Source organism: Anoplopoma fimbria, chromosome 13 (assembly GCF_027596085.1).
Source record: "Anoplopoma fimbria isolate UVic2021 breed Golden Eagle Sablefish chromosome 13, Afim_UVic_2022, whole genome shotgun sequence".
NCBI lineage: Eukaryota > Metazoa > Chordata > Actinopteri > Perciformes > Anoplopomatidae > Anoplopoma > Anoplopoma fimbria.
Genome location: NC_072461.1, coordinates 12146013 through 12159477, shown reverse-complemented (window position 1 = coordinate 12159477; position 13465 = coordinate 12146013). Strand labels below are relative to the sequence as shown.

The 13465-nt window shown below is 41.6% G+C and overlaps 1 protein-coding gene across 1 annotated transcript in view; it reads right to left on the bottom strand.

The window, feature by feature from the left end:
• Positions 1-13465, bottom strand: part of unc5db (unc-5 netrin receptor Db) — a 195478-nt gene that overhangs the window by 67674 nt on the left and 114339 nt on the right. The window contains exons 4-5 of the mRNA XM_054610379.1: positions 13328-13431; positions 470-650 (exon numbers count right to left, since the gene is read on the bottom strand). Coding sequence (XP_054466354.1) covers positions 470-650; positions 13328-13431 — 285 coding nt within the window. The remainder of the gene's footprint in view (positions 1-469; positions 651-13327; positions 13432-13465) is intronic.

Sequence of the window (13465 nt, the reverse complement as noted above, 5' to 3'; positions counted from 1 at the left end):
AACCGAACTGCCATTTCTAAAGGCGACATTGACTCATACCGGCCGACAGGTTGGAGGCGACCACTTAGTGCTCTGACTGAAGCAGTTTACTCTATGATCTCCCCCTCTAACGCGGGCGGAAGCTGAATGTTCAGCAGCACCATCAAAGCTGGTGAACCTGCATCGCTGGAAGGGCCTCTGGCAAATAAATACTTAATAGGCAACACTCCTTTTAAATGAGATTAAGACACAGTGGCTTATTTCCCTCCATAAAGTACACATTGATTTTAAATGAGAGGCAGTAAATTGAGTCTTTGAATAATACATTCATGGAAATAAAGAGGAAACATCGCTCCTCGTTGGAGACGCAGAGATGGGTGTCTTAATCACTTGTGTAGGGTTGAAGGAAACAAAACAAATTGATCTGAAGTGGTGTGTAAACAGCATGCCCGAATGCCGGGAATAAGAGCAGCTGGGAGGACCGGCGTACCAAAGACTATCACAGTGGCCGTGGTGCTGCGTCTCTTAGCCACGATGTTGCTGGCCAGACAGGTGTAGTTGCCCGAGTCGGACAGTCGCGCCTCGTTGATGATGAGGTTGTGGTCCGCCCGGGTGTCGATGTTGTCGTCGGTCATGGAACTCAGCAGTTCTTCGTTTTTCAGCCATTCCACCTGTACAAAGAAAAAGGACATTTAGAGATATGACTTTTCCGAAATGAATCAATAATTAACCGTTAGGCTACGATCACACCAAGTTCATCCTGATTAAATGCAGCGTATATCAGCCTTTGGTCTGTATTTGTGGTATTCAGGACATTAGGACCAAACCTTTTCTCAGGCATAGAGAAAAATGGTCTGTTGTGATATGGTGTAAACAAAAGTTACAAACTCATTTTCTCATAAAGAATAACTATAATGCAGAACATTATGTGATGTAAAACAAGTATAATAAGACAAGGATCCCACTCAGAAACATTACCATCAGCCCGAGAGACTGGTAGGTTTAATTTCACTTCAGAAGAGAACAGTTTGTTGGGTGACCTAGTTGAATTTTTTTTACTGTCTTATCTACGAGGATATTAAGGATGGACTCTTTATTGGATTTCTTTTGGCTGGATGACTATGAAAAACTTGAGTTGTGCTTCTGGAAAGGAACCTTTTTTATGGCAGATTTTGTTTGCCAGGTCTTGGAGAGAAGGCAGAATATTTAGTTTAAGACCGTGCGGTGAGGCCTATAATTTTGTAATTTAATGAAACTTAATGAAATGTTTGTCTACTGCATCATCATCAACATCTACTGGCATAGTACAAGGAAGGAAGTGGTAAGAAATAAAGCTTGTATCGTGGGAAAGCAATGGCTTTGCTGGCGACTAGCTTCTAGCGCTGCGTATCTGTGTGATCGGGGCCTTAAACGATATTTGTGTTCTTTACAACTTGGGCCTTATGTTTGTACTTTTGGCCATCATTTATGACCCTGAAATCAGGGAACAATGTGACATTACTACAGCGAAGCTTGACAGGATGAGAAACAGATGATGAGACGGTTGTAAAGCCGAAAGCCATTGGGTTTACTACTCCCTGAGATAACCCCAATGACATCACCGGGGTTATCTCACAGGTCACAGGTGAAACGTGTGAAGTGTATCCACAATAATTCAACTTTATGTTCTCAATATATACTCTCTAAAGCCCCTTTGGGACAACATTTATTCCTTAAGGGGAGGCGGGGTGATTCTGACATGACTCGCACCTACAAGTGATTTAAATCCTGTCTAGGCTCGTATGTGGGTAGCTTTTCACCCCCATCCAAGTAAAATTGAACTTACCGACAGTTTTTAGCCAAACTGACATCATTGATCTTAAAGTGGAGGAGATGTCTGTTTAATCAGCTCAGTGTGAAATTGGATTTTTGTACAAAGTCACAAATATTGTCTTATTGAATAATAGGAACATGTGACAGCCAACATGTAGGCCTGATGAAAGTTCATCAACTGGACTATTGTAATGTCAGCTACAGGTCTGTACTGGTATTCTCTTTTGCGATTATCCTACTGAATGTCCATGTCTATTAAAGACAACATCCTGCAAATGCATGATGAGTAAAATGGATGAACCTGGAATGACTTAAATTACAGAGTTTAATTACAGAGGAGCGCAGTGAATATTTCATGCCCCACCTCCCCATGTTAACTTCAAGTTCAATTTTCATACTTGGCACAACACCATGAATATATTTTAGGGTCAATACTTTCTCACTCCCAATTCATTAAATAAGGCAGCTTGGTCAGTGGCCCTTTCGCTTCAAACTAATACTCTACATGCATGCACTGTCTTTACAAACAGGAAACAACTTGGTTAGGATAAGGAAAAGATTGTGATTTGGGTTAAAATAAGTTATTCTATAAAGTACTTGAGTAAACTACGTTACCTATGCAATCTAAGTTTATCATGTAACTCAACATTATGTCTGCTCAACGTTACATATCTTAACTTACATATCTTATTTTAAAATAAGTCAACCTTGACTTTTGGTTTCACACGGAAAAAGAACCTTGGTCTCGTGGATGAAAGTCCTGTGTTTTTTTAACCATCCATCCAAGCCAACCTCCTCCCTCCCATGTAGAGCACAATGACAGCATATAAGAAGTGGACGTTGTCGTCTTGACGTCACATGACGTCCCCAATTGGTTTGTGGACTGTTGTCAGGAAGCCTGTTTGCCTTCTTGGACTTTGCAACCAGTAAACGTAAGCGAACATATTTTGGGTTAAAGAAGCTGTAAACAGCTCTGGTTGAGACCAGATCATAAGGTAGCCCCGTCCTAAAGAATAACCTGCTTTATGGTCTATTCGACTCTAAATAATAGATGTTCATAATTTACTAAATGAACATCATGCTGTATTGAAGAAGACTTGAAACTAAAGATTGAGACCATACACTCATGTTTACAATGTTTACTGAGGGAATAAATCAAGAGAGAAGTAAAGTTAATTTGCTCTTGGACATCCATACAATCGTTCTGCTTTTTGCAACCAGAAAGTCAAAAAGGTTAAAGGCCCTTCAGCATTGACTTCACTCTTCAGAGGTTGCTGCCTGGTAGAGCCTCATAGTTTGACACTGACCAAGCTGCTCTATTTGACAACTAGGAAGTGACAACACCAAACGATCAGTCCCACGGACTATTTGACTGGCTTCACCCTTTCGGCCCAAGGACGTCACAACAACCAATTGTAAGGTCAGCCAAACTGACAAAGACAAATTGGGTAGTGAAGCTACTGGGAGCGGAAAACAATGCTGGAAATCCACTGATCTTCGGCTTGACTTTGTTTAGTCACTGTAACTGCTACATTGGCTCAACTTCATCAACATTGTCATCGCAGTGCGCAGGTTTTGGTTGCTTAGAACCCCGTCCCCCCAGCACCTTGGATAAAAGGATGAAAGTGGCACGGCTGGCATTTTCCACGTGTTTTTGGGCAGAACATGTGAAAAGCCAAGTCAAAGTAAGCACTATAACCTATTAATTAGCGACAGAGAGAAAAAGTAATTATGTATTACAAACTTAGTGACGCTTTACTGCTTCTACCCTAGTAAGGGCGCTGCATCGCTGCGTTTGCAAATTACATTCGTAGTGTGGCAGAATGGGCCGGGCTGATGGATTTATGGAAGGAAGCGCACGGGCAACCTTTATAATAAACAACACTCCGGCTGGATGCAAATAGGAAGCGCCTTTGGGCACACAAACACTGGGTAAATAGAAATGACACACAGACCCCGAGGGATGATGGATTGCAGGTATATATTGACACGAATAAAAATGATAATGAACATCATAACACAGTAATCACTTCTCCCGGTCTGTATTTTTTCCACGCCTATTGGAGTCAATTGTACCACTGTAAGCAGGAATGGGAATTTGGGTTTTTTTCGGAGGGGAGTACAGTGAAGTTATGGCGGAAGAAGCCTCTGTTTCCTAATTTGCCTTGAAGAAAAACTTGGAAGGCCATCTTCAGACGCTTCCAAATTCTTCTCCACAATTAAAAGACCGCCTTCAGCGCAGGTTTTCTATCAAAAGGTAAAGAGCTTAGCATCGTTGATAGATAAGAAAACAGGGGAGACGAAGGACTGGGGGACGGAGTCTAATTTCTCATCATTAAAGTCATCTGTCACTGAAGTGGTGGCACCAGCCCCCCCACCCCTCCAAGTCTTTATGTATGTATTTCAATTCTAGCCCGAGAAAATGTGTGACTTGAAAGAGGCAATTAACGAGTGGACCTCGCAGCGTTCGGGTCCATGCCGCACATTATCTGTCTGCCGCTAACGGCCTCGTAGGTAATGATGAAGAGATTTTCGCCGAGCAGAAGCGAAGAGAGACAGAGAGGAAGGAAGAAAAAAAGTGAAGGGACAAATACAAATTAGCCTGGCAAGTGTGTGGCAGAGGATCTGAGGAATGAATTGCCTAATTGGCGCATTTGTTTCAATTAGGATGCGGTCATCAGTGTCAGCCTTGACGGAAGGGTTTCCAGCGGGGTGGGGGTGGGGGGGGGGGGCTTCCTCCCTGTGATTTCATTACCCTGACTGCCCCTGAAGGTCACCTCCTCCAGCCCTGCCCAGCGGGTTCTCTCCTCTCCTTATGCACATACACACAGCTCGTTTAGATGACATTTGCTGATGATTAGATGCTGAGAGATGTGGCGGTTGAGGGGGCAATTAGAGGACAGAGGAGCAATGTAACGGGTGACACAGCAGCCATCATGAAGACTTATGAGGGGAGGGCGCTGATCAAGACCTTGCCAGCTGACGCATTTCCCCGCCTTTCTCGTGTGCCCTCACAGCCCCACCCCTGGGTCCAACAGTCATTTGATGTCAAGGTGACGCATGCGACAATGCGATCTGGCGCTATGAGGAGGCAAATCCGTTGTGCCGAGTCATGCTCAGGTGTCACAATTTAGCATGATCTCCTCCCCTTCGGGACGATTCTCAGCTTCCTGTGGCGAAGCCGGAGGAACTTTTTAATTGCCGGGTATCTCGTCAGCCCAATTACACGGATTAAAACGTCTCCGTTAGGCGTCCCCCCAAGGGACTGGGGGGGGCGCTGAGCAGCATATCTGAAGCTATACCACCGCTAATCCACCCGATGTTTCCCCCCCCCCCACCCTCTGGAACGTAAATAAAGTCATGCTCATTTCCCCACACACACACACATACTTTGAACCCAGTGTGGCTTGGTGTGTCCATACGGACGACATGTCTTGGAGCAGCCGGAGGAGCTGGCTCAGCTCGGCTCAGCTCGGCTCAGCTCCCTCCGCCCCGCAGGTTAATCGGAAAAAAAACAGAGGGAACACATAGTGGGGCCCCCGTCGCTTCCCGAATGCCACATCTCCTCCCCTCCGAGCCATGCGGTAACAGCATTACCATTCCACCCCGATCTGTCTTATCTTAACGAAATAAATAGAGGGAGCTCCCGGCTTTGGGCCTGGGGTGGGGGTGGAGGGGTGTAATTGCTCGTCTTAATAATGAAGCTCATCATCTGCTGTCTAGGAGGCTCTCTCCGACCTGCCAGTAGAGGAGCCGGGGGGGCGCTCGGCGGCGGGATCGGAGAGTAGAGACGAGTGCAGAGGAGGCAGGAGGCGGGACGGAGTTAAATGCTAGCTTGTTTTGGAAAAGCATCGCGGTGTGTCTTAGCGAAGCTCGACAGAGAACAGCTTGTATCACAGTGCAGAGGCATTTAGCTGATTCCCCTTTGTGCCGTAGCCCGGGCTGTCTACCTGAGCTACTGTAGATCAAGAAGGATTCATCTTGGATTAAAGGCTTTCATTCAGGGAACTTGAAATTGGCTTCCAGTTTGGCTGTTCATTTCACACTTTCTCTCAGAGCAACCTCTCAAAAGAAACTCATTATACAGGGTTCTCATGGACTCCTTTCTCGCCGGGTTAAAAGATCTGCTTTGCATTCACAGCCCTTGATATCTGTGAAGTAAAAGTGGGGGATTGGTTTTGGATCGGGAGCACCAAAACGAAATTACAAATAAGCCGGTTCTAAGTTCTATTAACTGTGGGTAAATTACAGTCTCTCTTTGGGTACCATGTATTAAGGTATTTTCGTAGCAACACTATTGAGGATTTGAATATTGCAATTTCGTACCCAGCCATTACTCACACACCCGTGTCCGAAATTTGAATAAACAGGAAGCTTCCATGAGTCTTTTTTGATGAGAAGCTGTTGAATGGCATTAAAGTTAAAACCCGATTCCTGACAAATAATTTATTTTGTAAATGCAAGGAGAAAATAACTGTTGATTCACATGTTACAAAACTAAGATAGGAAAAGCCAAAGTAAGTCTTGGATGGATGGAATATTTTAAGCATTTTTTTTAATGAACTATTCAGTGTATTCATTTATCAATCTTGTACCATCTAATGCAATACAAGATAACTCTGCCATAAAGTTAACTTTTATGATGCCTATATATTTCTTTTTTTGATGATGACATGGTCATAAAGGTGTTAATTATAAGTTTTAGCACTGAGGTCAAAGTTTCTGATGGTGCTAGACTGCATTATAGTGGGAGCTGTTTCTAATATTCTGTATGTGAAAAAAGAGAACAAACAACAACAAAAAACCCTAATGTACAGTTATGATGTCTAGTACAACACTCTGACTACAGTAATAACATATAATTTAATTTATACATTTCTGTCAATGTCAGCAAATACTGAACTCATTGGGATTCGTAAAGGAAGATGTTATAAGAAGGCTGCTGTATTGAACGTCATCACTGGTGTTCCTCGTAAAGAGGTGACTGAGTACTGTATTATCACCTTATGAAGTTGTTATGGCTAACTTGTGTTAATAGTTTATTTGCAAATTCAGCATACACTTAAATACGTTAGAATTAATTTGAAGCTGTGGTTCTGTTCAACCCGCTCTCACTCCCAACTCCGTAAATGGTCAATAGCTCTCGGTATCTGATACCCGAGACACCCTTAAGTGTCTGTATGAGAGGCACTACGCTTTCAACTAACATCAATGTAAACCCGTCTGTGTCATTGCTATAGGGGTCAGAGCAACTGATGTGGTATAAGGAGCAGGAAAATCGAATTAGGGAGGAGCTTGGGGTGGATGGTTCAGTCAACCATCCCAACCAAACTACGTCACCTGACTTCTTAAGAGGGAGCCCTCTTAATTATAGTTCAGGTATATAGAATTGTACTTGATCACTGTGTTGACATCAGCACTGGTGTTTGGCAGTAGTTGAAAAGCTACAATTAAGCTTGAAACGTTGTTGCCTTTTTTTCATTCTACATTTTTCCTTGAACGTTTTTGAGTGCAGCTCTGTTATTACATCTTTTGTCACTTCAGCCTGTGAGAATACTGATTCTATTGTTTCAGAAGTGATTTGGAGCTGTGACTTCCAGCATACTGCAGGGAGACAGCTAAAGAGGTGTGGGGATGGCTGCCCTCCAGCAGGCAGGGCCGCTCAGAGTGGGAGGTAAAAGCAGCTTTTCCTGTCTTTTTCTAAGTGATCTAAAAAAAAAAAACCACTCTCATAGTACAAACCTGTCAGTCATGCTGAGACATCATCCAGAGAAGTATGTTTTTTTGGGAGAGTAGATATTTTCAGTGACCTTTACTGTCATGCAAAGGTCTAGTACGTGTGTATTATTTGTTGATGAGTATTGCACAATTCAAATATCAGACCTTTTAATGGAGCTGGCAAGGGGGTCTCTCACAAAGAGAGTGGGATGGGTTTGTTATATTATATTTATGATGTATCGCGTACAGCAATCTCATTTGTAATGCTCTAAGCTATGTAAAGATATAATGGAGTAATGTCTACCTGAGCAGAGAAAGACGTTTATAGGCCTACCAATGAGATCTATTCAATCCACTTGCATATTAAAAGAACATTTGATATTCATAAAGGTTCATACAGCAAACACATACTCTCTGCATGTTGTTGGAACACTGAATGCATACTGTACGTTGGCATCAAATACATCATTTTCTTTGGATGTTCTAAGTTGATTAACTGATTGGTGGATCTACAGTCAACTGTTTGAAAACTGAATACTGAATATCATTTTCTAACCTAACCTTCTTCTAGAAAATGTGTTTTGCTTACTGTTTCTTGACTGTGAGGTTTGAGCTTCAATGTGCAGAATGATGTATGTGCAGAGTTTGGCACTACAAGGCTGCTTTCCTATTCATCTGTTGAAGGCGGCTGTGGTGTAGTGGAGAGTAAGGTAGTTCTCCAATCAGAGGGTCGGTTTGATACCCGGCTTCGGCAGTCGATGTGTCCTTGGGCAAGACACTTAACCCCAAGTTGCTCCCGAAGGCTTGCCATCGGTGTGGACTGGATGATGCATGAATGTTAGTTAGAGTCTGATGGTGGCACCTTGCATGGTAGCCTGTCATCAGTGTGTGAATGGGTGAATGATATGTAATATACTACTGATTGTAAGTCGCTTTGGATAAAAGCGTCTGCTAAATGACTGTAATGTTAATGAAAGTTTCTCTGTGCTCCCCTTAAAGAACAGGGTCACCGTTGTTCAAATGCGTCTTAAAACAAGTCAGGTGCCCATATTGAAACAGATTTTTCTTTCTGTAATCATTCCCCCTGTCTGGATTGGCCATTAAAAGGACCCCATCATCATATTTCAGTTTAAGTGGTGGAGGACAAAATCCACAGTCCTCTCTCTATCCTAAAATACTAGAACTCTGAAGTTCTAAAATTCAACAGTTAAACTGAGGCAATCAAAACTCTCTAAAATTCAAGAACAACTAAAAACTGGGAAGGATATCTTTTTAAAAAAGCCGTTTTTGTTGTAGCTTAATCATAATAAAAACTCCAGACCTTTATGTTAGCTTTGTAAATGAGCCACTACAATAACAACTTTTTTTTTTTATATTTCTTTTGTGGTTGTTACTTGTTTTTATATTTTGCCTAAATTGCCTTCATGTTCATCCTGTTTTCCATGAGCACCCAAAACTTCCCAAACTTCTTCCATTGTTCATACGGACCCTGAATTTTTGTTAAATACAGACTCGAAAAATTGTGAACCTATCCTTTAAACGTTTTTTTGACATCAGGCCAATCATGGTCTATAATGTAACTTACAGTGGTTCTGTGGAGACATGAAGGTTTCAGGGCTCATACACTGAGAATTAACTTGTGAATAGGACATACGTATCTTGTGTCAAGCAGTTCAATTCTTTTTTTCAATAAGTAATAAGGTGGGGGGAAATACCATATCAGACACAAATCATTTTTCAAAGCTGAATATTAAACATCTCGTTCATAGCTAATTAGAAAAACATATCTGGAGGATATATTTAGAGAGATTTTTCCAACCTGGACCATATTTTACCATGTTTTTGTGTCTAAGTGACTAATGGGGATAACAATTTTTATGTAAGCAATGTACTTTTGGTTAATTCTGCATCATCAATGTACATCCACTAGAAGTGCTTGTTTTTACCACTTGTAGGTTCAGTATAACTGTCTGACAACAATATGTTAGGGACCCTACCGTGAAATGAAATAAAGTATATTTCCATAATACTGTCAGACATGTATAATAACTGATTCTGTCAGTGGTTAAAACAAATACTTTTAGTGGATTTACTGACGGTGCAAAGTTGCACCGAGCCATTAGATTGCAGCCCGTTGAGTGTCGGCTGGATGCAGTGTTCTTATTCAATACTCGACCATTTTTTAAAATTGTTGTTCCCATTACTCACTGAGACACAGAAACATGGGAAAATAGGATCCAGGTTGCAAAATACCAAAATTGCCCTCCTAGTAAAAAATATGCTTAGCATTTGTTGGTTCAAGCTTCTCAAATGAATGATTTGCTGCTTTTCTTTCTCATACATATCAGTTAGCTGCATATACTTGGGTTTTGGGCTGTTGGTTATTGACCATCACTCTGGGCCGTGGCAAATCCTAACTTTCTGATATTTTATCGAGAAAATGATTTGAGAAAATATATAGAAAAAAATAATTGATAATAAACTTAATTAGTGTCAACTTTAGGGAGTAAGAGAAATGTATTCATCCAACCCCAGTGTCAACTAAAAAAGTGCTGATAATCTAAAAGTTATCTCCAACAAAACGGAAGTGAGGGTGAAATAAGCGGCAGAAAAACATGCCAAATGTGGCTCTAAACTAACTAATAATTGGACAAGTAATTGGATGGAAAAATTACAGCAATGTCAAAAAATGTATATCTACTGTGGCACTTCTTCTTGTGCACATAAAAACCTCAGGAGTCGATGAGACTTGTCAGACTCTTGCTTAAATAAACTGTTGCGACCTCATGGTACAACCCGATTCCACTGTGACTGATTGGATCCTCGTTAGCTCACCCTGACACCCTCGCTGACGAGGGTGCATTTCCAAACACAAGCACAGTGTTGCACTCCGACCGCAGGCCGGGATGTTCTGTTGGGCCTGCGCTGCGTTTGCTACACCGGCATCCGTCCTGCAGCTGCACTCTGAAACCTCACACCACCACACTCACGGATGCCTCATCTCAATATTTCATGGACGAGGTGCGCTGGTATCGACTGGGCCGAGGATCTGCCCTCCGCTCTCTGCATTATTCACTCCCGTCTCTTGTGGCTGGGCTCATTTGTGTTGACAAAGGACTAGATGGGAGGTTGTGATTCGGTCTGTACTGCTCAGATTCAACTATTTTTACCCCCACTGTGGATTATGCGGCGCTGGAATGACATCACTCCTCCATTTTCCATGCTGAATCATTTATAGGGTGCAGGGCCAGAGGTTGACCTCCACTTGAATCTGTTCCCTGCACACATCAATTACACATCCATTGTTCATGCTGATTATCACCGGACCAAACCTAGAACGAGACATTCTGCATTTTGGAGAGGAAAGTGCACTTGGGGACATTTTGCACTGAGACATTTAAATGCTTTATTTTCCCCCAGAAGTCAGCCTTTCAGGTTGATCTCACTGTGAGATCAACATCTGCTCTCTATCTCACTGGGAGCTGCTGTTAAAGTTTCCACCAGGCATTTCATTTCCAAAAGCAATCACAACACTTCATGTTGAAAATTAATAGTGTTAAATTCTTGATCTTGGGGTTTTTCCAAGATTATTTTTTTCAAGACTTAAAAAAATATAATTATATATAAAAGTAATTATATTCCGTACACAAACATTGTTCCTCGGCAATCAGGTCCTTAGATGACAATACTTCAATACTTCAAGGTCATGAATACAGCTCCAGTCCTGACTGCGGCGTACGAGGGAGATAGAACTAGAACTAGTTCAGCGAAAATGAACATTAAAACTTAAGTTATGCTACTTTGCTCTGTAAGAAATGATTATTATGTTATCACAAGTAGTTAAATAAATGAACTCTTGTTGAATGAATACTTGTAATGAGCATTTTTAAGATCAATGGTGCGCAATGACCGCTCGGCACAAGTCAGACTGCAGCAGCAGGCCTGTCGCACAGTGATCATATAACAAATGTGTTATTTTGCAGGTAATCCTGTGCACAGTGATCATATAACAAATGTGTTATTTAATAAAGGGTCAATCAAGTGAATGTATTTACAACAATTGCATTATTTAACAATTTAATTTGCATTATTCACCATCAAAATCATGTTATTTGAAAATATATATATAAAAAATAAAGCTTAATTAGTGTCTGAAATGTATTCATACCAGATCCAACAAAACATGCTTAAGTTACCAACAGGGTCTGGTACAGAGCTCTGAGCTTTGTGATGTTACATACGCAGGCTGAGGCGTTACTACTTCACTTTAACTACACACCATATGCGCCTTTAGTGTATGTGAGTGTGACCCACTGACTAGCTAATGCAACTGTTACAGCTGATAACGCAGTCCCAACCAAAGGCTTTGTTGCAGATGCCTAGCACATACAAAGCAATAGCAAGGTTCATGCTATTAGCACAGTAAGCTGCTAGCCGCTGGTGAAGCCGTCGCCACGTTGAGAGCGCGTAGAGGCATCCCTTAATTGTAAAATTTGGTTTGAGTAAAGGATCTGAATACATCCTTCACAACTTCCCAGCTGATACCAGATGATCACAATCCAGGAGGATATTAGAGTCATATAAACAGGGAGATGAATAATCAGGAATAATCATTCCATAAAGTATAGAATCCACACCAGGGGCCTCAATACAGAAACTTTTTTGGTTTTAAATCCTATTTTGATTTCAGTTTAGGATTACATTTATATTGTTTGGTAATGTTACTTAACCGCATTTAGGAAAAAATCTCTTTTTAAGTTAGAAATCCTAAATAAAGATGGAATAAAACCTTTCCTAAATTCAAAAATAACTGCTAAAGCACTGTTGTTAGGTCTGGTACGAGTGGGGATGGAAGAAAGAAGTTAACAATTATAGTTCAGGCCATGCTCATGGTATAACTATGAAAAGTTATGCCCTGCAATGATATATGTATAACCCACCAAATCAATTCATATGTAATCCGCATAAACATGGTAGTATAAAGAGTGTCAAACTGAGCGTACGGAGGAGGTTGGAATTGAATGAAGGGTCAGAAAACACAGGACTTCACATTGGAAACATTTCTTCTGTTATAATAAAATAGGACTTATATCTTTTCTTTCTTTCTTATCTTCTTTTAAACTTAAGACAAGATAGTAGAGGCTGCTATTTGATATTATTTAATGAGGCCCAAAGGCTCCAGACTAGTACAGAACACCTTGTATCTTTCATGTTTGATATCTTAGATGCAATGATGCAATGCACATCCACAGATCTGGACGTCCATGTTGCAACCAACAGACACATTGATGAGATTCCCTTTCATGACTTTGATGTCTTCACCAACATAGTGGGAGCTGCTGATGGATCAAACTACAGAACCCAGGAGAAGAAAGGGTAACATCCCCCCTACACCCAATTTCTTAAATCATCCCACACAACTGTAATTGGACCATTCACTTTCTGGCCTGCCCCACTTTAAACCAGATGTTCCTCAAAGCACAACACTCGTGAGGTTAACGAAGTGGATCTCTGAGTTTGATGTCTATATTTTATTTACCCTTCAGTTTGCAGAAGATTTGATTAAAATGCATGTTCTGAATCCACTTCATCCCACTTTGGAAGCAACACTTTCACTTCTAAACTTAATACTTGTATCCAACACCACTATATCAATCTCTTAAAGGTCAGAGAAAGCAGAGCTGAACGTAAAATCGGCAGAGAGTTACTCTCTCAGAATAAGGATAGCAACTCTGATGCAGATCTTTTTTTTCCTGCTCAACGGGAGTATAAGCTTCTGCTCCTTCAGTGGAGGAGGAGCGAGTAGCAGCGACCTTACCTCCGCCACAGGCACTCCCTCCGGAGGGCGACAGTGCAGTACGATCATCCCGTTGATTGGCACCTCCTTCCCCTGGGGGTCCTGCTCAAAGTTTTTCCGCAGGTCTGTGTGGGGAGATAAGAGGCAGCTGTCAGGTGT